The sequence below is a fragment of the Seriola dumerili genome, unplaced genomic scaffold, assembly GCF_002260705.1.
Source record: "Seriola dumerili isolate Sdu_G_001 unplaced genomic scaffold, Sdu_1.0 BDQW01000567.1, whole genome shotgun sequence".
Classification (NCBI taxonomy): Eukaryota; Metazoa; Chordata; class Actinopteri; order Carangiformes; family Carangidae; genus Seriola; species Seriola dumerili.
In genome coordinates, this window is record NW_019174822.1 from 313487 (window position 1) to 339375 (window position 25889).

Below are 25889 nucleotides of genomic sequence, written 5' to 3' on the forward strand. Positions count from 1 at the left end.
TCGAGAACTTCTGCATGACACAGCGAAAACCTGAGCAGCTGCACTAAACCTGAGTTTATAGGAGCTGAAGTCTCTCAGATCCTGTCGCTGCATGTTCAGTGATGCTTCACTGAACGTACGACACAGTCAGAGCTGACGGAGTCCACCGTTTCCTGTCGTCAGCTCTGCTCTTCTTCTTCTCGCTGTCAGGTCGTTCCGTCGTAACGTGGTTATTTGAGTTCCTGTCAGCTTGAACCAGTCTGACCTCTGACCTCACACAACCACACTGAGTGACGCGGTAGTGAAGCTGCACCTGTTTGTCACCTGTTGATGGACAGGTGACAGGCGGAGCAGCACAGGTAACGAGATGAGGCCTGTTCTAGTGGTCCACTTCCACACTGACTAAGACTCATAGACCGGAACCAGGAGCTATTATTTCGCAGACTTCTTGTAGAAAACATGATCTGGTCTCAGAGACATTTCCTTCATATTTGCTGTTGCAGTTCTATAGAAGCATCACTTCTAGAAGAGTTATTCAGCCTCTTATAAACACAATCAGCCACACAGACGCTTCCAGCTCCACAAGATCTCATCATGTAAAATATAAAAAGATCAAAGAGTGAAGACTGTGTCATTGAAACATGATCTGAACTGTGTCAGAGGAGTTACCCTTCACTAGTAACTGCAGGATGTTTCCACTGTGGTTTTCCACAGTAGTGTTACTGACTCTCTGAGGACCAGCTGTGTGTTGTGTTTGTGTGTGTGTGTGTGTGTGTGTGTGTGTTGTGTGTGTAGTGGAAACTTGTATGTGGGTGAGTTCCTGCTGCGGTGTGTGTGTGGTGCAGGTGTTGCAGCGCTGCAGTGACCGGCAGCTGCAGGGCGACCTCGATTTATCTACACAGGACAAACTTCCTCTTCTCAACAGGAAGCTGCTCTTCACGGCGAAGCAGAAGAAGAAGTAGAAGAAGAAGAAGAAGAGTTGTCAGTACTGACGAAGTGACAAAGTGTCAAAGTCTTTTCTAATGAACTGGAGTGTTTTTAAATCAGCAGCTTCAACAGTAACATGGACTCTGAGAGAGAGCTGTTTACAGTGGAGCAGCTAGTTTAACTAGTTAAACACGGGCACATAGTTTAGTTATACACGATTAAACTAGTCAAACAAAGGCAGGTAGTTACTTAAACACAGTTATACAGTTAAACTAGTTAAACCTAGTTTAGGTTACTTAAACACTGCAGCAGAAATCCAGCCAGGAGGAAATGAAGGAGTTTGTGACGATCTTCACATCGTTGAAAGATAATGGGCTGAGTTTGGTGATAATAGTCTGAGACTGAGTCTGAGTCTGAGACTGAGTCTGAGACTGAGTCTGAGGACTGAGTCTGAGACTGAGTCTGAGACTGAGCTGAGCTGAGACTGAGTCTGACTGAGACTGAGACGAGTCTGAGACTGAGTCTGAGACTGAGTCTGAGTGAGACTGAGACTGAGTCTGAACTGAGCTGAGTCTGAGTAACTGAGCTGAGACTGAGTCTGAGGGACTGAGACTGAGACCGAGTCTGAGACTGCTGAGACTGAGTCTGGACCGAGTCTGACTGAGTCTGAGTCTGAGACTGAGACTGAGCTGAGACTGAGATGTGATCTGAGTCTGAGACTGAGACTGAGACTAGACTGAGTCTGAGACTGAGACTGAGTCTGAGTCTGAGTCTGAGACTGAGACTGAGTCTGAGCTGAGACTGAGTCTGAGACTGAGACTGAGTGACTGAGTCTGAGACTGAGCTGACTGAGTCTGAGACTGAGTCTGAGACTGAGACTGAGTCTGAGTCTGAGACTGAGACTGAGTCTGAGACTGAGACGTCTGAGTCTGAGACTGAGACTGAGACTGAGACTGAGTCTGAACTGAGACTGAGTTGAGTCTGAGTCTAGACTGAGATGAGTCTGAGTCTGAGACTGACTGAGACTGAGACTGAGTCTGAGACTGAGTCTGAGACTGAGTCTGAGACTGAGTCTGAGTCTGAGACTGAGTCTGAGTCTGAGACTTGACCCATGTGATCAGCTGTGATCAGTGACCTGAGCTGCAGCTCTCATGTGAGCATATATTTAGCTGTTGGTGACTGTTGGTAATGAGGTGAACCAGAACTCTGAGCTGTGTGTTTGTTCTTTTTAAAGCTCAACACGCACCGCACACCACACACACACACACACACACACACGCACAAACACCACGCACACACCACACACCACACACACACACACACACACACACACACACGCACGCACGCACGCACGCACAGTTTAACATTTCTTTGTATAATTGAGGTCGTGATGTTCGGCTCCTGAATGCTGGCTACTGTTTCCCCACATCCTGACACACCTGCAGCACACACACCTGTGTGTGCTGCAGGTGTGTGTTGTTTGTGTGTGTGTGTGTGTGTGTGTTTGGTTTCCTGCAGTAACAAACTCCAGTGTGGATTCAGTCTGAAGTCAGAATTATTTTTAATTTCATTGCATCTGTATTTAATCAGGAATTATACGTAATTATCAATTCATCAATTAATCAGCTGATTATTTATTATTCATCAGAAACGACAAAAGAAAGAGAAACTTTTGTTATTGATTGTTTACTTAACTAACTGTGTGTGTGTGGTGTGCGTGTGTTTGTGCGTGGCTTGTGTTGTTGTGTTTGTGCGTGTGTGTGTTGTGCGTGTGTGTGTGCGTGTGTTTGCGTGTGCGCGTGGTGCGGGTGTGTGTGTGTGTGCTGTGTTGTGTTGTGGCGTGTGTGTGTGCGTGTGTGTTTGTGGCGTGTGCGTGTGGTGTGTGTGTGTGCACGTGTGCGTGTGTGTGTTTTGTGCATGTGTGGTGTGTTGTGTGCACGTGTTGCGTGTGTGTTGTGTGTTTGTGCATGTGTGTGTTGTGTGTGTGTGTTTGTGCTGTGTGGTGTGCCGTGTGCGTGTGTGTGTGTGTTTGTGCATGTGTGCGTGTGATGTGTGTTGTGTGTGTGTGTGTGTTGTCGTTTGTGCATGTGTGCGTGTGTGTGTGCAGCCGTGTGCGTGTGTGTGTGTGTTTGTTGCTTGTGTTGTGTGCGTGTGTGTGTGTGTGTTTGCGTGTGTGTGTGTGTTGTGCGTGGTTGTGTGTGTGTGCGTGTGTGTTTGTGCATGTGTGCGTCGTTGTGTGCGTGTGTGTGTGTGCTGTCCCGTGTGTGTGTGTGTGTGTGTGTGCTGTGTGTGTGTGTGTGTGTGTGTGTGTTGTAGGCTGAGTGTGTGTGTGGCCGCTCTGTGTGTGTGTGTGTGTGTGTGTGTGTGTGCGTGTGTGTGCGTGTGTTGTGCGTGGTGCTGCGTTGTGTCAGTGCGTGACTTCAGGGTGTGTGTTCGCGAGGACGGAGGCGTCTGAGCGCTGCAGACTGAAAGGAGACGTGTTGCTGCGAGCGGACGTAGACGCTCTTCACCTGCTGGACAAGAGCGAGACGTCGTGTTCACCTGGCCGTACAGATACCTGAGGCGCTTCGGACGAGACAAGGTGCACAACAACAACGCAACCGCAAAAAACACACATGCACCACACACACACACACACACACGCACAAAACACGCACACACACACACGCACACACACACACGCACAAACACACGCACCACCACACACACACACACACACACCCTCCCTCTGACCTGTTTCCTGTCTTCAGTCCACCTTCTCCTTCGAGCGGGGCGAGTGTGAGTCTGGCGAGGGGAGTTTTGAGTTCGACACCAAACAGGGGAACTTCCTGTTTCAGGCCGTGGAGGCGGCCATTCAACCTGCAGAGGATCTCCCTCCCCCACAGGCAGACCTCCGGGGGGGGCTGGCAAGTCCAGACATCCCCCAGGCCCTGAACCTGCCCCCGCTGCCTCTCAACACGCCGCTGGCCACAGCCAGGACGCCACCGCCGCCTCAGCCCCGAGGCCATATCCCACAACCCCTTCTGCTCAGGTCAGCTGACATTACAGGTCATCTGTACTTGGTTTCAAAATAAAGCAGGGCAGACAGAATGCAGTCGACAGTTTTCAGAATAAAGTTTCGAACATAAAGGCAGAACTTTCAGAATAAAAGCAGGATTGTCAGAATAAACGATTTAAAAACAAATGAAGATTCGAAGGTTTCTCATTGGTCATGTTCTTGTTGGCTGTGATGAGCTGTCAGAAACCAGCTGATGCCAGATATGATGTTGTAGCTGATCACTGTTTCCTGTGCGCAGGCAGCTGACGGGGTGTACAGCATGGTGACCGAACATCACAAAGACAAAGAGAGCTCCACCCCCTCACAGCAACAAACAACTACAACCACAGCGCCCCGCTGGTAGGACTCAGCTTTTCTACTGTACTGCAGAGGTTCTCGGTTCTCTGAGGGAACCCCAGTTCTGGTGCTGAAGTGTTTGTGACTCCAGCACGTCTCTGTTAGCAGCTGTTTGAGTCTGCAGGGACTGTATGTGGAAGTGTGCGGGTGCGTTTGTTTGTCTCACTCGTCTGTCAGGTTTAGTCTGGACCGAACCCTCTGAGGTCAAAGGTACTTGCATGTGACATCATACCCAATGTGTTTTACATCACAGTTTTCAGAACGATCTCAGATCTTCTTAATGAGCGCCTGTGTAAACAGGTGATCAACAGGTCATCAGGTCCTTTGATCCAAATGCTGAAAATTTGAAGCCTGTTTTTTTTAAATTCTTCAAACCTTGACTGATGCGAGGAATTGAAACGTGTTCACCAAAGTCTTAGTTCAATAAATAATGCAACATGTGAGTAAATAGTAATTAAATGTGTAATAAATGCCGAGTGATTGATTTCATTCATCAGGATCCTCTATCTTCATCAGGACAGAGGCTCCTCCTCCTAAACAGGCTCAGCTCACTAACACAAACAAATAAACAACATAAACACTCAGACATCATTTTATATTTTACTATAATGATAAACAGTCAGTTACTGCGGCATTAACACGTGATGATGTCATAGCTGATACCATAGTATAGTGTAGTATTAGTATAGTTATAAGTTTCCTGGTTGGTCAGACCACAGCTCCATCTGCTGGACGCTGTCAGCTGTTACAGTGATGTGAACACAGGGACTGATATGACTGATAAAGGTTATTGATCACTGATCGCTCTCCTGTTTGTGTTTTTCAGTCTCGTCTGGAGCCTCCAGTCGACAAAGCTCTGACCGGAGTGAAGAGTCTGACCTGGACACCCGCGGCGTCCCCGCCCCCCCGCAAGAACCAGGTCAAGATGATCTCCAGCTGCCCTCTGCCCCACGCCAACCCGGCCCTCAACCCGGCCCCGGGCCCCGCTCCGCCCCCACCCACAACTCCCGCCTCAGCCCAAACTGAGCTCCAACCAATGTACTCCCAGATCACGCTGCCGGGGAGTTGCGAGCGAGCCACCTGAGGGAGAGGAGGGAGAGGAACAAGCCTGGCTCCCCCCTGCACCCCTCCTCAGATCACCCCCCGGAGCCGGAGTACTCCCTCCCTTTTGATACCATCAATAAGAACATTGATGGCGGACATACCTGAGCTCGCCATCCTGCCCGAGGCTGTGAGTCCAGTGGCGACCCGCTCTACGACAGCATATCGACGAGTGAAGAATCAGAAACGTCTTCCCCTCGAGCGACGCCGACGCCCCTCGGACCAACGTACGGGAAGGTGGAGCACATCTAACGACGAAGCCTGAAGGCTGCGCCGCCACCGCCGGCGCCTCTGGAGGGCAGAAGTCCACCGGCCCCCCCTCAGTGTACGACGACCCCGAGGAAATGAGAGGAGACGCCTGGAGGATCATGGGTACGGCCGCTGACCCCAAAGGTCACGAGTACCCATACAACCCCCGGGTGGGACGACTACGCCGTGCCAAACGACCCCGAGAGGCGATCCACGTCACCAATGAAGAAGAAGAAGAAGACAACGAGGACAGCAGCAGTGAGGAAGAGGAGGAGAGAGAGGAGGAAGAGGAGGAGCGGAGGGATTCACCGTACAACAACGTCATGGTGAAGATGATGTAACGACAGCACATGACTGATCAATATTAATCCAATAATCAATGATGGAGGTTCAGACTCTGTCATGAAGCATCGGTCGATTTCAGAGCTGCAAAACATTTATCTGTCACTTCAAAATTTCATTATTCAGAACATTCTTCTCTTTTTGCTGACTCGTATATTTGACTGTAAATCTGAAAATGATTCCCTCTGAGGAATGAACAGATGGTTTCACTTTCTACGTCTTTACACTTCTGCTGCACATGTTCTCCTTTTACTGCTGCACATTTATTCTATTGAAGATTTTACTCTAATAAAAAGATCAAGTTATAATTATAAACACACTGATGGAACCTGTTCCCCACCCTCTTGTTTTGAGAATGCATGTGTGTGTGTGTGTGTGTGTGTGTGTCTGTGTGTGTGTGTGTGTGTGTGTCGCAGCAGATGAATGTGTCATTTTAGCCGCAGGCTGCTAAATTTAACTGCGATAGGAAAAGAGTGAGAAAGAGGAAGTGAGGTTTGGTTGAAGGTGCGACAGAGGAAGTTCTGACTGAAAGCTGCTGCAGGAGTTCAGTCACAGGTCTGAGTCTGAAGAGCTCTGGACCTACAGAGACTTTTAAGACTGTGTGTCACAAGAGCTTTTAAAGAGTTTTGTCTCTGATCACGTCTGAACACACAGATCAACACCGAGGGTTTAAATGTCTTTTCTTATTCTAATTATTTATTTACTGATTGTTATTATTTTTATTCTTCCATCTCATTTTACATGAACGTTTTTAATGTTTTTCATTTTGCATCAATGTTTTATGTTCATTTTATGTCTCTTCATGTGAAGCACTTAGAGCTTAATTTCTTATATGAAATGTGCTGTACAAAATAAAGCTTATTATGATTGTTATTATTATTATTAAGAGACTGGTCCAGATGTTCTGCAGCTGGTGACCTGTCAGTCAGGAGGGACATGTTGTTGGGCCTCAGAGAACAGACAGTCTGGACCATTTAGTTTTCTATATTTCCAGGTTTTAACCAGAGGAAACACTTCGACTGTCACCTGACAAACAGCTCAGTGAGGCCGAGCTGGACTCTGTGGACCAGCTGTCTCTCCCTCAGAGGTCCAGGTTTGGCTCAAAATAAGAACCTTTATCGTCATGGTGACAACAGTAAACACAGAGTTGAGGTCGTAGAACGGTCAGCTGACTATCAGTTCCACACCAGAAACAAACAGCGGTTTCGTGCTTCGTGGACACTGTCATCCGTCTACCTCAGCTTCCTCTAACGTGGAGTTTGTCGTCCTCTGTACTACGTCACCTGACTTCCTCTTTACTCCCGTCATGATCACTACGGCCACTAGAGGTCGCCTCACAGGCCTTCCTCTGAGTGGAGGTTTCACCACGATACAGGGTCTGTCGCTGGCCCCCAACTGACAGTCCTGATCCTTTAAGTCCACGTCCATGTGACAGGAAGTAGAACCACTAGCTTGAAGCAGACAGGAGTGATGGTACACGGGGTGGAGGTACCAGCATCCAGGACCACAGTCCAGGACCAGTGACAACCACAAGCTGGGCGTAGTCAGCCAGTTCCAATACCTGGGTCCAGGTGCACAAAACACGTTAAGCTTTTTACTCAAGTATTACCTTACTTACTTGGTCATGCTGCAGTTAAGACAGAGTCAGAGGAACCTTTTGCTTTTTCCCTTTCTCTGGTAGCTAAGGTCTTTTACGGTTCAACTGACTTTAAGTGATTCCTTAACTATATGACCAAGATAAGGAGAAAAGCTTAAATACTTAAGTGGGCATTTTACAGAAACCTTAACTCAGACTTTAAGGAAAATCTTAAGGTGTTTTGTGAAACTGGCCCCTGGGCTCCACCTTTTAGGACCGATGACAATGAATACATTAAAGTTTATGACGTCTGTTGTCGTGAACAGGATGTGAACTGTGATGCGTTCACTGACCAGCACAGTGGTAAAGTGGAGCTGGTTGGAGATGACAGTTTCACACTGACTTGTAGAAGAAGAGAGAACAGATGATGCTCTCGTGCTCATACAGGTAGATAGACGGGTAAGACATGTAGACAGGTGAAGATGTGTACCTGTCTCTCTGCCGCTGTACAGGGAGTTGTCCTCCATTCGTTCATCTTCGTCCACCCGGTTTCCTCTCTGCAGGCTGCCTCGCTTCACCCCGTGCTCCGTCCAGCTCATCTGCACAGTCAGGACAAACTGCATTAGAGCTGCAACTAACCACCATCACCTTTAATAACCACCACCATCCTTACTAACCTCCATCATTATTACTAACCACCGACATCATTACTAACCCCCATCCCCTTTAATACCCTCCACCATCCTTACTAACCACCATCGCCATCCTTACTAACCACCATCGCCATCCTTACTAACCACCATCGCCATCCTTACTAACCACCATCGCCATCCTTACTAACCACCATCGCCATCCTTACTAACCACCATCGCCATCCTTACTAACCACCATCGCCATCCTTACTAACCACCATCGCCATCCTTACTAACCACCATCGCCATCCTTACTAACCACCATCGCCATCCTTACTAACCACCATCGCCATCCTTACTAACCACCATCGCCATCCTTACTAACCACCATCGCCATCCTTACTAACCACCATCGCCATCCTTACTAACCACCATCGCCATCCTTACTAACCACCATCGCCATCCTTACTAACCACCATCGCCATCCTTACTAACCACCATCGCCATCCTTACTAACCACCATCGCCATCCTTACTAACCACCATCGCCATCCTTACTAACCACCATCGCCATCCTTACTAACCACCATCGCCATCCTTACTAACCACCATCGCCATCCTTACTAACCACCATCGCCATCCTTACTAACCACCATCGCCATCCTTACTAACCACCATCGCCATCCTTACTAACCACCATCGCCATCCTTACTAACCACCATCGCCATCCTTACTAACCACCATCGCCATCCTTACTAACCACCATCGCCATCCTTACTAACCACCATCGCCATCCTTACTAACCACCATCGCCATCCTTACTAACCACCATCGCCATCCTTACTAACCACCATCGCCATCCTTACTAACCACCATCGCCATCCTTACTAACCACCATCGCCATCCTTACTAACCACCATCATTATTACTAACCACCGACATCATTACTAACCACCATCACCATCATTACTAACCATCATCATTATTAACCACCATCATCATTACTAACCATCACCATTATTAACCACCATCATCATTACTAACATCATCATCATTACTAACCACCACCATCACCTTTACTAACCACCATCATCATTACTAACCACCACCATCATTACTAACCACCATCATAATTACTAACCACCATCACCATCATTATTAACCATCACCATCATAATTACTAACCACCATCACCATCATTATCAACCATCACCATCATCATTTCTAACCATCATCAACAGAAGTTCAGATCTGACCTTCTGGTGTTACATCACCAACCTCCACCTGAAACAGCAGGAGGCTCCTGACACATTTCAGATTGTAGGAAACGTCCAGATGAGGTTTGGACAAACAGTTTTTAACAGTCTACGTTATTCTCAGGCCTTCAAAATAAAAGCCTGTGTTCCTCTGGTTGTTTGAGACACCAGTCAGACAGACGCTGCCTTGTGATTGGCTGTTGTTGTGTATTTCCTGTCAAACTCAGACAGAAAGAGGAAGTAGAGCTGTGACTCAGGACTGTCAGATGTCTGTCATCACCCTGCTATTTATAACCACACACAACATTTAACATCAAACCAAGAGAGGGAACATTTACATTTCATTCATGTTTGATCATTTTTAAGTTGATTTCCTGTTTATGTCACATGTTAAATGTGTTGTCGTGTTTTTATTAACTATTGCTTCTTTATACAGATCCTCATTCATCAGTTTCCTCTTCTTCTGCTGTCGGAGCTTCAGGTGTGAATGAGTCTGTGACAACCACCGTCTCAGCAACAAGGTCTACATGTTCCCACAGCAGAGCCATCACGAACCATCGGGAACTTCTAACCATCTTTTACAATTACTTTCATTAATTAGTTACTTTTTCAAAAGTCTTGACAGAGCCAGAACAAACCAGACCAAACCCTTTGTGTACTTACAGCCCATTTTACACATTTACGTGCTGCTGTAAAAACGGTGGTGTCACTGTCCACTCCCAGTCATGGACTGGTTCTGTGACCTTGACCTTTGACCTTTAGCCACTAAAATCTAATCAGTCCATCCTTGAGTCCTCGTGAACATTTTTACCAAATGTGAAGAAGTTCCATCAAGGTGTTACTGAGATACAACGCATGACACTACGACATCCTGACATCACACCTTCATTCACACTGCTATCACCCCACACCCGACCATGTGACCTGACCACTGTCACGTGACCTCACTAACGTCATGTGTAGTCAAGACGCCTTTTCAACCAGTTTTAGTTTGAACGTTGTAGTGAGGACATGTCTGCTACTCACTGATTCACAGGTTGAACTTCAGATCGTGTGTGTGTGTGTGTGTGTGTGTGTGTGTGTGTGTGTGTGTGTGTGTGTGTGTGTACCTACAGGGAAGGCGATCTCACACAGTTTGTGAGTCCAGTCCTCCACCTGGTGTCTGTCTGCAGCAAACACGTAGATCTTCTCAGTGGTCTCCACCAGGAACGGTCCTGTGTCTCTGGGACATCCGTCCATCTCCACCTCCGACACCCGGATACAGTCCGCCAGACGGATCACCTAGGAGATGTTGATAGGATGTTATCACCTAGGTAACAGACTACAAAACTGAACTTGTAGTCTTCCTGATAGATTAGGACGGAGCAGGTCAGGGGAGTCAAACCGGTGCAGAGGACTACAGTAGAAGATGAAGACTAGAGTACAATAGAATAGAGAATGGGGTGGAGTCGAGTAGTAGAGTAAAGCACAGGATGTAGTGAAGTAGAATACAGTGGAGAAGAACAGTGCAATGTAGCCAGTAAAGTTAAGTAGAGAGCAATAAAGTACAAGGTAAAGTACAGTAGAGAAGAGCAGAGTACAACAGAATACAGTGGAATAGAATGGAATATAATATAGAATAGAATGTAATAGAAGAAGAACAGGGTAGAGATAGAGCTGAGCAGGGTTCCAGAGAATAGAGTACAGTATTGTAGAGCAGAATACAGTAGAGTTGACTGAAGTAAAATTCAAACAGGGTAAAGTAAAATATAAAAGAGTAAAGTAGAGTAGAGTACAGTAGAGTAGAATAGTGGATTAGTCAGAGCAGCAGGTCTGAACCGGACTCTCTATAATGTTCACTTCAGTTCAACAAGAACACAGTAGAGCTGGGTTCAGTAGAGTAGAGTAGAATACAGTAAAGTTCAGAGAAACACAGCACAGTGTAAGACAACAGGAAGTAGAATGAAGTGGAGTCCAGTAAAATACAGTAGAACAAGATAAAGTAGAGTAGAATGTGATACTGTAGAATATAGTACAATAGAGTGGAATAGGATGAGGTAGAATAGAGTCCTGTAGAGTGGAGTAGAGTGCAGTAGAGTGCAGTTAAGTCCAATAGAGTGGAGTAGAGTGGAGTAGAGTGGAGTAGAGTGCAGTTAAGTCCAGTAGAGTGGAGTAGAGTGGAATAGAGTGGAGTAGAGTCCAGTAGAGTCCAGTAGAGTCCAGTAGAGTGGAGTAGAGTGCAGTAGAGTGGAGTAGAGTGGAGTAGAGTCCAGTAGAGTCCAGTAGAGTATTGTACAGTCCAGTAGAGCGCAGTAGAGTATTGTAGAGCGCAGTAGAGTGCAGTAAAGTGCAGTAGAGTCCAGTAGAGTGCAGTAAAGTGCAGTACAGTCCAGTAGAGTCCAGTACAGTGCAATAAAGTGCAGTACAGTCCAGTAGAGTCCAGTAGAGTGCAGTAGAGTCCAGTAGAGTGCAGCAGAGTGCAGTAGAGTCTAGTAGAGCCCAGTAGAGTCCAGTAGAGTGCAGTAGAGTGCAGTAGAGTCCAGTAGAGTCTAGTAGAGTGCAGTAGAGTCCAGTAGAGTCTAGTAGAGTGCAGTAAAGTCTAGTAGAGTCTAGTAGAGTGCAGTAGAGTCCAGTAGAGTCCAGTAGAGTGAAGTAGATTCCAGTAGAGTCTAGTAGAGTGCAGTAGAGTCCAGTAGAATGCAGCAGAGTGCAGTAGAGTCCAGTAGAGTCCAGTATAGTCCAGTAGAGTGCAGTACAGTCCAGTAGAGTCTAGTAGAGTGCAGTAGAGTCTAGTAGAGTGCAGTAGAGTCCAGTAGAGTGCAACAGAGTGCAGTAGAGTCCAGTAGAGTCCAGTAGAGTCTAGTAGAGTCCAGTAGAGTCCAGTAGAGTCTAGTAGAGTGCAGTAGAGTCCAGTAGAGTCCAGTAGAGTGCAGTAGAGTCCAGTAGAGTGCAGCAGAGTGCAGTAGAGTCCAGTAGAGTCTAGTAGAGTCCAGTAGAGTCCAGTAGAGTCTAGTAGAGTGCAGTAGAGTCCACTAGAGTCCAGTAGAGTGCAGCAGAGTCCAGTAGAGTGCAGCAGAGTGCAGTAGAGTCCAGTAGAGTCCAGTAGAGTGCAGTAGAGTCCAGTAGAGTGCAGTAGAGTGCAGTAAAGTGCAGTAGAGTCCAGTAGAGTCCAGTAGAGTCCAGTAGAGTGCAGTAGAGTCCAGTAGAGTGCAGCAGAGTGCAGTAGAGTCCAGTAGAGTCCAGTAGAGTCTATTAGAGTGCAGTAGAGTCCACTAGAGTCCAGTAGAGTGCAGTAAAGTGCAGTAGAGTCCAGTAGAGTCCAGTAGAGTGCAGTAAAGTGCAGCAGAGTGCAGTAGAGTCCAGTAGAGTCTATTAGAGTGCAGTAGAGTCCACTAGAGTCCAGTAGAGTGCAGCAGAGTCCAGTAGAGTGCAGTAGAGTCCAGTAGAGTGCAGTAGAGTGCAGTAAAGTGCAGTAGAGTCCAGTAGAGTCCAGTAGAGTCTAGTAGAGTGCAGTAGAGTCCAGTAGAGTGCAGCAGAGTGCAGTAGAGTCCAGTAGAGTCCAGTAGAGTCTATTAGAGTGCAGTAGAGTCCACTAGAGTCCAGTAGAGTGCAGTAAAGTGCAGTAGAGTCCAGTAGAGTCTAGTAGAGTCTAGTAGAGTGCAGTAGAGTCCAGTAGAATGCACTGTACCTTCTTGTGTTCCTGCTGTTTGCGCAGACTCTTGTCACTCTTCTCCACCGTCCCTCCATCTTTACACTCAAAGAACTCCAGCCTGGAGATCGAACAGGAGCTTTCTCTGTACAGGACGCACCACACACGCTTCCACTTCTACACACACACACAGAAAACAGAGGTGGAAACACTGGTCTGAGAACAGTAATAAAGTCACAGAAGTTGCTGCTGTTGAATCAGAGATAAACTCACATGGACAAGATGGCTGACACTGTTACTCCTGCTATATAAGTTCACTGCTGTTGTTTCCGGGGTTAAAGTGGGAGGTGGGGGAGCCCTAAGATCCAGGGGGGAGTGGTCTGCCTGAACAATCTGATATCTGGAGCAGCAGCTTGGCTGTTCACACCAGGGGCCGGTTTTACAAAGATATTTTAGGCCACATCCACACGGCTACGCTTTTGTTTTAAAACTGGTCTTTTGCGCTTTCGAGGACCGGAAAGAGACTTTTGGAAAACGCTGCTAGGTGCGTTTTATTCTGAAAACACAGGTCATGTTTTATTTTATTTTGAAAACTCTGGGGTTGTGTTTTATTTTGAAAACTCCGGGGTTGTGTTGTAGTTTGGACGGACAGAAACTGAGAACTTTGGAAACGATAAGGTCACAGTCACGGCCTCTCCTGATTGGCTCTTCTTTAAATTGAAAAAAGTCATAATTTACCCAGAAGTCATTGCTCCACTGTCCATCTTAAGATAGTGAAAAACTGTGAAAGTCTCTCAGTGAAACACATTTCACCACGATGATCTACAAACAAACTGATTTCTGATCTTTATGATAAAAACCTGTTTATGTTCCTGGATCAGCAGAGGGAGGGGCTTCTCTCTCGTGTGTGTGTGTGTGTGTGTGTGTCGCCCTGCTTGTTCTTGTTGCTGTACATAACGTTATGTGTAGTGTTAACGTTAGCTCTGTTGCTAGCTGTGCTGTTAGCAGTGTGTGTCAGTGTTACATTTTGTACCTTCCCAAACCTCTGCTGCTGGAGGTAGAGCATCCCCTGTTTCCTGATGTCCTCCTCCATGACACTTGTGCAGGTCCTCCTCCTCCTTTCCTCACCTCTTCTTTCTTCTCCTCCCCTCTTGCTCCACTATTCTCGACGTTTCCTCTCTCGCCTCCTTCTTTTTCTTCTCTGACTTTCTGCTTCCTCCTCTGCTCTCCTCTTCTTGTCATCCACTTTCTTCTCCTTTCAGTCTCCTCCTCCGCCACACCTCCTTTTTTCTTGTGTGTTGAGTTTGAATCTTTTTGTTGCTCTTCTTTTTTAAAGGGCTTCAAACTTCAGCCTCTCCTTTATCTCGTCTTCATCCTTCTCCACCTCCTCTCGTCTCCTTTTGTTTCTTCTCTCTTCTGTTTTCTTGGTTTACTTGCTCAACTCTTTCCAGCCTCTCTTCTCTGCTGTGGTGCACCTCCTCTCTTCTCTGCTCTCTGTCTGTCTGTGGTATCAGTGTGATGCAGACGAGCGTCGAGTGTGTCATCTGTTTCCTGCCCTCACACTCTGTTGCAACATGTAATGCAGAAGTAACCGGCCGTGTGAAACTCCTCAGAGTCGTTCCCTCCCCCTCGTTCACAATTTCATTTACATCCATCTTCTTCTCTCTTTACGTCTCATCACGCCATCGTCTCTTTTTATTTTTCACCTTTGTCTCGACTCACACCTGCTCCTTCGTGTGTTGATGTAGATCTTCATAAAAACATCATCAGGTGTCACGCGCCCCCTGGTGGTCATGTTGGAGACTCTCAGTCTGTTTCTGACTATAAACCGGTGGAAGACGTGTTCAAGTACCACACAGTAAAAACTAGACTCACCTCCAGTCACATCCCTGTTCATCCAGAGCCATAAAACAGGAACCATTCGTGTGAAATTTTGTCATAATTGCTGTGAAGTCTTGATTTATGGCTAAAAAGTGTTTTGTGAGGTCACGCTGATCTTGACCTTTGACCTTTGACCTTGAGCCACAAAATCATCGTCATCTTCATCCTTGAGTCCAATTGAATGTTTGCACCACATCTGAAGAAGTTCCGTCAAGGCATTACTGAGATATATAACAACCTGAAAACAAAATGGCTGCCGCTCTGACTGTCACACAGAGAAATAAAAAAACACCATAACAAGTAAACGTCGGTGCAGGCTGTTACAGCAGGTTACAGTTGATGTGTGGCTGTTACACCATAACTTACCAAACACAGGTTGAGCGCCACAGTTGTTGCATCCACCTTGTACTTCACCGCCCTCTTGTGGTGGCAGCAGGTCTCATCTCCAGTAGGTTGTAGAAGTGCAGAACCAGAGGCTGCTGTTTCAGGACCCTAAGAACCAGGACAACAAGCCAAGTGTGAGTATGACAGCTCTTATAAATATATGAACCCAACTACTAACTTTAATGTTTGAGCCATGTTCCATATTTATTAAAACAAAATCATATATTGTTCTTGATAATACACAGCTGTGGTCCTGAAACCGCAGCCCTCTGCAGGCTGCTGCAGGACTGATATTACCTGATCCTATATGTGCAACATTAAACTACTTCTAGCGGCGCGGAGATTCATATTAAATTGGTATTAATGTTGTGAGTAATGAAGGGTCAGGAAAAGACAGATGTCAATCACACATTATTTCTGTTTCCTCTCTCCTGTCTGTCCTCCACCTGTCAGTGGGTCGTTCACTTTCCTTGTTATTGTTTATTATCGTGTCAGAAAGAAATATATACAGTCAATCATCCTGAATCCGTCCTGGTGCCTTTCAACTATGTGGTCGAGATCTAGTGACTGCAAAGGCCATAGCATATGATTCCATCTTTATTTTTATCTGATAATTACCTAATTATGCTAATTGCACAAACTACACTACATACAAGCTCTTACCATATGAAGAGTAAGTCAAAGATGAAGGATCTATTCACAACATTAAACACACCTGTAGAAAACATTTATTTACAATGAGGCAACACAAAACACACCATGTCTAATCCACTAAGTATAAAAGGTGTGTGTGTGTGTGTGTGTGTGTGTGTGTGTGTGTCTGTGTGTAGGGGAAACAAACAAAGGCAAAATGGCTGATTCAAAATGGTGGAAGACTAGGAACAAAGTGGCAGTAAACAAAAGAAAGCATTCAAGATGGCCGCTGAGACAACATGGCGTGTGGGTGCAGGAAGCTCATGTAGGTTAAAAGTTAGCTGCAGGTCCTTGTACTGGGATGTACGACAGGTATGTGTGTGGACACACCTGCTGTCATGATCACTGCGTCAAGTCTTGAGTTAGTGTTTTCTGAGGTCATACTGACCTTTGACCTTCGACCACTTTCTCCATGAGGATCAAAAGCAGAGTTCCTGCAGCATATGGGTCACTAACACATGAATGTTATTTATAAAGTCAAATAGATGATAAAAGCAGGGTGTGCTTTAGGGCGTGGCTACCATGATCTGCCAACCAATCAGGACAAAGGATAGAGTGAGTCACAGATTTGAGATGTTATTCAGTCAGAGGTTTTCACCAGCTGAAGTTAGCATCCCTATTACACAGTGACAGTGTGAGTTATGGATGTCAGGAAACAGGCAGAACACAGCAAACTGTCATTTATTGATCTTAAATCTCAAAACATTCAGTAACTGTACAGCCAGTCGACACACCAATCTTCAGTGAGTCACAGCAGGACAGAGTCTCGTTTCCAGAACATGAACACAGATTCATATCTGGAGAGTTTGAAGGTTTTTACCAAAAGTTTTAAGGTAAAACTAAAGAACGAAAGAAGTTTCCTCTTCACGTTAGGTCCAGCTGTGATGACAGGTATGGATCCACCTCACACAGAACATCAATCAGAGCTGAACTGGCTGCCGGTCCTTTTCTTCGCACCATGTCGATCACCTCTCGAGCTTTCTCTTTCCTGCTCGGTGTCGCGGCAACAGACTCCATTTCACCGCCAGTTAACACCTCGCGGTCCAGGAGTTTATCCAGCAGCTCACGAAGAACAGGTCCTGACACCCTGTCGATGAACTGAGTCCGAACAGACTTCAGCTTCTCTTCTGCTGAGACACTCGGAGTCCCTGCTGAGACACTCGGAGTCCCTGCTGGACCAGGACCTGGAAGATGAACTAGAAACATACTTGTGTTCAATAAGCACATCTCTAGTGTATAAGCAAATTAAATCACTGATGATAAATGTTGCTGATCTGAGAATTGAGCCTTATAAACACAGCTAATGAAATGTGGAGGTAACCAGTCAGCAGTCCACAGCGATCACACCAGGTCGACCGTCACTCTGTAAAATCCATCAAACACCGTTTCTGAGTATCTTCAGTGTCAACTCTGATCTAACGTGACCAGCACAGACACGGGACAGTGACATGTGACATGTGACCGTGTGACAGGCTGACCAGTTAAAACCACATGAACAAGATGTGGAGAAAGAAAGAGTCTGAGAAACAACTGGAGGAGAAGTGACTGTCACACAGATTTACAGTCCTTATTCTTCACAAAGCGCCTCAGTCCTACTTTTCTCACTGGCTGGATACACTGGCCAGTAAGACCCTTTAAAGCTGGTTCAAGTGACTGTAGAATAAAAGATGATCCGAGGCTTTACCTGGCAGGTGAACCTCACACTCCCAGACAGCTGTCTCCGCCTGGTCTCGGACCGCGACAGTGGTTTCCTCTATGTTTGCAGGCAGGATGATCTCAAACGTTGGGGGATAATTTGGTCCAAAGTCCAGGTCAAAGTCATCTTTCTGAAAACCAGCAGCACCAGGGTCAGTGTCTTGAAGTAACCGACATCAGCTTCACTCTGAAACACTCACCTGAGGCTGGACTTTATGGGCCTTCGGACAGTGAACGGTGTAAGTTTGATTTTTGATGAGTGTACACTTGGAAGGCTTCCGGATGAGCACACAATCTTCCTGCTTTGCCTTCACCTTGAGAACAATCAGAACATTTCATTAGAGGGTTCGTCCTCAGCAGAGCCTGATAAAACAGGTCAGCTTCACCGGGCTGGACGAACAGGACGGTGAGGACGAGGAAAAAGACAGACCTACGATGATCTGTCCCTCTGAGTGACTTTCAGAGCTCCATGCTATTTCCTGTTTTATTTTGAAATTGTTTTTGTTGTTTGATGTCTAACAAACTACGACCACATCCTGTCCTGGCCACACCCACACACGACTGTGTTGTTTGTCCAACATTTGTCCATCTCTCATTTCCGTTTTGTCCAGCTTCAAAAATAAAACTAGAATCTCCTCCTAAACATTTGTCACAGTGTTTCGTGAGTTCACACTGACCTTTGACCTTTGACCTTTGACCACCTAAATCTAATCGGTTCATCTTTGAGTCCAACGTTTCTCATTCTGCGTTCTTCTGTGTTCTTGTGGAACGTCATCAGTACAGTACAGATCACATATCTGAAGTTTTATCCCGGACGCATCGCTACGTGACTTGTGTGGACTTGAGACAGCTAACTATCCCAGAATGCATTTCACCAAGACTGTGAGCCAGACTCAAAGCTGAAACTAATTTCACTCTACGACTGTAATTATATCACTTCATTAAGTTTTCATGTTTTTCCGTTACGACTTCAAATATGAGTCAGTTTATCCAGATCACGCCTGTTTGGAAAGTTGCTCCGGCGTTTTGGCAGATGTGAGAACCGTCCTGCCGGGAGAGAGCGTCAGAGAGCGCCGTCGCCCCGGTACAAAAACATGAAACTTGATCCGAGGTGAAATATAATATTTGTTGCTGCTCGTTAGTCTGAGAAGAAGAAGCTACACAGCTCTGCCTCTCTGAGCCTCTGTGTCAAATACACCAACACACTCCAATAAAATCAATATATAGAAATGAAGAGGGGAGATCTGAGTGGAGATGAGTGCGTCACACTTCAGTCAGGTACAGGTGTGTTGAAGTGTCACCTGAGCTGAGTGCTGATATCAGGAAGAAGGCTCCTGTCCTCCGGAGTCCGGACTTCTGAGTTCAACTTGTGAAGGTCAAACTCCGAAGTACAGGAGTCGGACCCTGTGCACTCTGCACTGAGAAACAGCTCAGGTCAATGTTTGAGGTTCCGTCAAGGTGTTAGTGAGATATCATGTCCGCCAGAATGAGACGGACGGTCGTACGTACGGAGGCGTAAAAACAAAATACCACTTCATCAGGTGAGTAACTTTATCACAGAATCTGATACTGATGAGACTGACAGTGAAGCTGTAACATTTCCTACATTCTTACCTCGTCCAGAAGGACGTTACTTGGCAGCAGATGCACGTTGAGGCTTTGCTTCCGTGTTATTTGGTTTGGTGGTCGGAACAGCAAAACTTGGCAGCTAATTGGTTTCTTGTTGTTCAGAATCCTCAGTAAAAACTCCAAAGCCCAGACCAGGCCAAAGGAGGAGAGATGAGGGACTTTGACGATCACATGAGTGTCTGTGATCTCCAGCGGGTCGATGACGCTCATCCCATCATCAGTGATGTGGACGACAGACAGCAGACCTTCAGAGAGCAGAGCTGTGGAAACACAGAGACGTTCAACATCTGGTACAACAGCAGCGATCGTCTGATTCTACGTCTAGGAAACTTAGTCACTGAAGAATGAAACAGTTCACGCAATTCATCAAACAACTGTCGGAGGATGGGAAGCCGGTGAGGGATTGTGGCTGTGCTGCTGCAGTCAGTCAGGGTGACGTCCACAGTTAGACTGTAAATGTTACACTGTCTGGTTCATAATGAAACTAACAGACGTCTGAGCTCCATAGAGACATGATTGTGACGTCACAGTGTCGGGACGGATGTTTGTTGAGACTGTGGCTGTAATGAACCCTGCAGCCTACAGGGGGCACCAACAGGACTACAGAGTTTCATCATTGCTGTAACAGACACTATCATTTGCTCACCAGCCTTTGTTTCACAGTGTGGGAGGTGAAGCTGACGGACGGCATCCTCAGGACACTGGATACTGATCAGCGGCCCTGCAGCCGTCTTGCCAGCTGATTGGAGGAGGCTCTCGTCCCATTGGACAGTCCTGTAAAGCAGCTCCGCCTCCTGATCCACAACAAACACCAGTCCAGTTGAAGTACACTGGAACCCGCCCGGACCAGGACACCTGAACCTGTAGGACACAGAAGGCTGAATGAGCCCAGTGGACCTGTTACACTGAATCTGTCCACTTCATGAGAGACTAGAGGACGAAGGAGACAAACAAGCACAGCTGTTAAAGCTGACTGACAGCTGATCCAGCTGTGATCCAGCTGTGATCCAGCTGTGCTGTGGTCATCAGAAACTGTCGTCTCTTCACACAGTAACACATTGGCCACTGAAGGAGAGCGAGGGGGCGAGAGCCATGAGACCCCCCACACTCTGCTGAGGCTGAGGGAAGCTGTGGAGGAGGAACAAGGTAGTTTGTCTAAAACAGTGTTAAATGAGTTTATTACATGTTTACCTGTATGAGACTTGTGTAGATTCTCTTCTCAGTTCAGGTGTGAAGCTTGATGGAGGCTGTGATTCAGAGAGAAACAACATCAGATGTTGATCTACTACTATAATCAACTCGTGTTGAGTGAAGCAAACAAATATTCTCTGCATGGACTGACTGTCACAGGTGTGAGCTGCCGTCATCACTTACAGATTACTATCATTTACATCTGAGCGTTTGACGCAGCAGATTCTGCAGCCGGTGGAGGCTTCTGATGATCAGACATGAATCAATTATCAATTATGCCCCATTGCTATGGAACACACTACCTACAGATATCAGAAGACAGCTGCTAAATATCTGTAAAGAAACTTAAAAGCTGATCTCTTCACTTCAGCCTTTAACTAGAAGTGACTTTTCTGACAGGTCTGAAGTTTTGCACTTTGCTCTGCACTTCTGTTACAATGCTGTAACACTAGTCTCGATGTCAGATTGGTTGATAAATTCAGAAGAGACTGGTGTGCCCAGTGTAATCAAAACCTGTGAGACATTAAATCTGTCTGGAATATCAGGATACGATGGTTTTTCTCTCACCTTCATCGGCTTTGTGTCGTCCTCCATCTCCTCCGACTCGTCGTCCTCCGTCTCCTCCAGCTTTGTGTCGTCCTCTGACTCCTCTGACTCGTCGTCCTCTGACTCCTCCGGCTTTGTGTCTGCTGTGTTTGAATCCAGTTTGACGTCAGAGGCACCTGATGGGAGGAGAAGACACACGGCAGATGTCAGAAATCAGTTTTTGTTGATCTTCTCTTCATCAGATCCGAGTCAGAGATGAAGTCAGAGCATGTGAGTCCAACAGCAGCAGCTCAAAACCTCCTGTCATCACATTCCTCTCAGACACTCCTGGTTTTCTATTGGCTGTATGTCAACCAGAGAGGATGTGAGTTCACAATAATACTGACAGGACTGTCGAAACCACCATTTCAGACTGAACTGACAAGTCCAAGTCAGGACTGAGACTCAGACCAAGTGATACACAACAGTCCTGTTCCTGCACTAAGCTTTAACCAGCACAGAGTAGTTCTTCATCCTGTTATTTCAGAGTCTTTTCTGAAGTACTGCAGTGTTGCAGTAAACGCAGTAAATCCAGCACCGGTTCTGACTGGAAGGATCCAGATTCCCTCCAAGCAAACAGTCTGTAGTTCTCTAGGAGCCGAGCAGAGGTTTGTATTGACGACAGATTGATGAATAGCACACAGAGGTTCAGTACTCACAGGTTTTGTCTCTGGAGGCTTTAATCACCCTGTTCCTGCCGACCCTGTAGGAACAAACAATATGATCATGCCGGTAAAAGACTTTTAAAACCTTCTGGAGGTTTTGACGGTCCAGCAGCCGACCAGGATCTGAGCCAGAGTCCTGCACACACTACCAGACTGGATACCAAAACAAAGACCAGAGAAACTCAGATTACGTCACACACAGAGGGGGCGTGGCTTCATTCTCTGCTCAGGACGCCATTACTCCATTATATCTTTACATAGAAAGTAGTTGGTTGCTGCTGTGTTAATGTTTAAAATATAACATTAGTTCCTCGTTTGAATTAAGGTGGCGTCTCCTTCATCATATCTTGATCAGAAGTTGTTTTAATAGTTTAAGGTGGAGCTTTGGGCGGAGATGAGCACTTCTCTCCCTCACAGCCGGAAACTGAACCCTGTTAGCTCAAGTCAGAATAAACCTCCGTCCTCTCACTGTTGTGTCCCAGCAGTCTGTTCAGTCTGAGCTCCGTGCTGTCACAGGTAATAATGACTGCTGAGGATCCGACCACATTTCTACTCAATTCATTATGTGCAGTGGCTTTTCATTCATTCACTCATTGTCCTCATTTCATTTGAATACAGTATTTTGTCCACGTTGGGATCGTGTCAGTGTTTTTCCAGAGAGCTGATTGGCTGGTTAGAAAGTCTAATGTGATGTCTTGAATTAATCCTGCTTCAGGGCAGGTGAGCCTGTTGATGAACTTTTGTTACCATGGTGATGTACCACGCCACAAAGTGAGCCAGCATCTGTTAGACTGAAAACCAGAGTTAAACTCAGATTAAGATGAGGGACCCTGTTGGTATCCCTGATCTGCTCATGATAACTGACATCTGATTGGCTGACTGTTCTCTCTGTCTTTCTGTCCAATCCTGAAGCCTGTCATTGTTCTCCTCTCACAGCTTCACTGAGGAGTTTGGACGTTTACAGGAAACACTGGATCTTTGCTCTGATACTGAGTTTAGTACGACACTGCTGAAAGGAGAAGGGACTGACTCCGCCCCTCTACTGACCTCAGAGTCTCCAGTCGACAGTCTGGACTCTCCAGAAAACCACACAGACCCTTCACTCCTGAGTCCCGCAGGTCGATGTTGTTGCTCAGGTCCAGGTGTTTCAGGTGGGAGGGGTTGGACTTCAGAGCTGAGGTCAGAGAAGAACAGCTGATCTCTGACAACCTGCAGCGACTCAACCTGAATAAAGAATAAAAGATGTATGATGAATGATATACTTTATTTATCCCCAAGGGGAAATCCATGTGTCCAGTATCTCATTGGTAATAATCATAACAGTTCATTAAAAATAAAAAATAATAAATTAGTCCACTTCAAGATAAATTACATTTAGTAAAAGTAACAGTCAGTGAACTGACCTCAGAGTCTCCAGTCGACAGTCTGGACTCTCCAGAAAACCACACAGACCCTTCACTCCTGAGTCCCGCAGGTCGTTCCTACTCAGGTCCAGGTGTTTCAGGTGGGAGGGGTTGGACTTCAGAGCTGAGGCCAGAGAAGAACAGCTGATCTCTGACAAACTGCAGCTGATCAATCTGAATAAAGAATAAAAGATGTAGATAAAATCATTTGATAATCGATCACATATGTCCTAATCAATGATCTTTGTCTAAAATGAGCAGAATGACAGAATGACTATATATATGTATATATATATATACGTATATATATATATATATCAGCCAGTATCGGGAGAGTTCAACAGCCCCAGTCAGTGAGCTTACATCAGAGTCTCCAGCCTACAGTTTGGACTCTTAAGTCCAGCAGAGAGCAGCTTCACTCCTGAATCGAGCAGTTTCTGGTTGTCACTCAGGTCCAGCTCTTTCAGATGGGAGGGGTTGGACTTCAGAGCTGAGGCCACGACTTCACAGTGAGTCTCTGAGAGTTGACAATCAGTAAGTCTGTGGTAAGAGAAAATATAAAATCTGTTACAATAAAATCAGACAATTTGTAATAAAAACAGTTCTATGCTCCTACCCTTCTTGTACTTGCTCAAGTGTCTCTTTTTGGCTGATTTACCGCTTGGTTTTTCATTTTCCTTATTCTGTAGAGAGGGCAGTCCAGGCATTTATATTCATTAACATAGTAAAATAAGGGCAGAGAGAGGGTGGAGTGTGGTATTTGTTCATGTGCGTTGATTGGGATCCTGCATGCACACAGTTTCATACATCTGAATTCTTTGGTTTCCAGTTTCGTACCTATGCCATGTTTCAATATGAATTCTACGCACAGCTTTGTACATGAGGGCCCTGGAGAGTGGAGTCCTGCTTTAATTTGATTCATCAGGCTTGCATGAAACCAAAAAGACTCAAAACAACAGAGGCTTAACAAAAGAATGTAGAATATGACAACTGATTAAAAATATAGAGTTTCATTAACTTAAAATAAGTAATCCAACGGAAAAAAACACAATTTAGTGTAAGGTTTTTGATGTAAAACTAAGAAGGAAAGGATATTGTAAGTAATCTAATTTACCGATCAATAATTGTTTTGATCATGTCTGGACTCACCGAGCCTTCCTGCAGTTCCTCACAGCTGGGATCAGTCTCAGTCGTCCCTCTTCTGATGTGTTGTACTCATACAGGTCCAACTCGTCCAGAACCTCCTCTGACATCTGCAGCATGTAGGCCAGAGCTGAGCAGTGGATCTCAGAGAGTTCCCTCTCTGATCTGTTCTCTGACTTCAGGAACTCTTGGATCTCCTGATGAACTGAGTGATCCTTCATCTCCATCAGACAGTGGAAGATGTTGATGCTTCTGTCAGGAGAGATATCATCTCTGTTCATCTCCTTCAGGTTGTTGATGGCTCTCTGGATGGTTTCTGGACTGTTCTCTGTCTGACCCAGCAGACCTCCTAAGAGTCTCTGGTTGGACTCCAGAGAGAGGCCATGAAGGAAGCGGACAAACAGGTCCAGGTGACCATTTCTACTTTGGAGGGATTTCTCCATGGCTGCCCTCAGGAACTTATCCAGGGTTAAACCACTGAGACTGGCAGAAAGTTGAGCATCACCATGAGCACCATCATCTTCATCACCACCACCACCATGAGCACCATCATCTGCATCACCATGAGCACCATCATCTGCATCACCATGATGAGCACCATCATCTGCATCACCATGAGCACCATCATCTGCATCACCATGAGCACCATCATCTGCATCACCATGAGCACCATCATCTGCATCACCATGAGCACCGTCATCTGCATCACCATGAGCACCATCATCTGCATCACCATGAGCACCATGAGCACCATCATCTGTATCACCATGAGCACCATCATCTTCATCACCACCACCACCATGAGCACCGTCATCTGCATCACCATGAGCACCATCATCTGCATCACCATGAGCACCATCATCTGCATCACCATGAGCACCATCATCTTCATCACCACCACCACCATGAGCACCGTCATCTGCATCACCATGAGCACCATCAGCACCATGAGCACCATCTTCTTCATCATCACCACCATCAGCATCATGATCACTTTCACCATAATGTTGATCATCGAAATCATCATCATCATGTTCATAATCAAAATCATCATCACCATCATCATCATCATCATCATCATCATCACCATCAAAATCATCATCATCACCATCATCATCATCATCATAATGTTCATCATCACCATCATCATCATCACCATAATGTTCATAATCATCATCATCATCATCATCATCATCACCATAATGTTCATAATCATCATCATCATCATCACCATAATGTTCATAATCATCATCATCATCATCATCATCATCACCATAATGTTCATAATCATCATCATCATCATCATCATAATGTTCATCCAGCACCTCTGTCTTCCTGTTGTCAAAGTTCCAGTGTTTCCTCAGGAAGTTCTCCAGGACCTTTCTCTTCCTGTTGCTGTAACAGTGGAACATGTAGACTGCAGCCAGAAACTCCTGAACGCTCAGATGAACAAAGCAGTAGACNCCATGAGCACCATCTTCTTCATCATCACCACCACCAGCATCATGATCACTTTCACCATAATGTTGATCATCGA

At 46.0% G+C, this 25889-nt stretch overlaps 2 protein-coding genes across 5 annotated transcripts in view; both read right to left on the reverse strand.

The window, feature by feature from the left end:
- Window positions 1-14262, reverse strand: part of LOC111236145 (docking protein 2-like) — a 39214-nt gene extending 24952 nt beyond the window's left edge. Inside the window, exons 1-4 of the mRNA XM_022764767.1 lie at window positions 14117-14262; window positions 13123-13260; window positions 10569-10736; window positions 8059-8167 (exon numbers count right to left, since the gene is read on the reverse strand). Of these exons, the coding sequence (XP_022620488.1) occupies window positions 8059-8167; window positions 10569-10736; window positions 13123-13260; window positions 14117-14176 (475 nt within the window). The 5' untranslated portion in view covers window positions 14177-14262. The remainder of the gene's footprint in view (window positions 1-8058; window positions 8168-10568; window positions 10737-13122; window positions 13261-14116) is intronic.
- A 1912-nt stretch (window positions 14263-16174) lies between these two features.
- LOC111236146 (NACHT, LRR and PYD domains-containing protein 1-like) lies at window positions 16175-24908 on the reverse strand. Of its 4 annotated transcripts, XM_022764768.1 has the most exons (12): window positions 24359-24908; window positions 23573-23749; window positions 23210-23383; window positions 22854-23030; window positions 21801-21844; window positions 21124-21278; window positions 20557-20612; window positions 20012-20226; window positions 19351-19625; window positions 17937-18050; window positions 17726-17867; window positions 16175-17237 (listed from the first exon to the last, which is right to left on the reverse strand). In XM_022764768.1, the coding sequence occupies exons 1-12, from the start codon at window positions 24793-24795 to the stop codon at window positions 16906-16908; spliced, it is 2298 nt and encodes a 765-aa protein (XP_022620489.1). In that variant the 5' UTR covers window positions 24796-24908; the 3' UTR covers window positions 16175-16905. The 4 variants fall into 4 exon arrangements, with proteins under 4 accessions (XP_022620489.1, XP_022620490.1, XP_022620492.1 ...); XM_022764769.1 differs by lacking the exon at window positions 22854-23030; XM_022764771.1 differs by lacking the exons at window positions 17726-17867; window positions 17937-18050 and having other exon boundaries at window positions 17061-17237.
- Window positions 24909-25889: the final 981 nt, after the last annotated feature.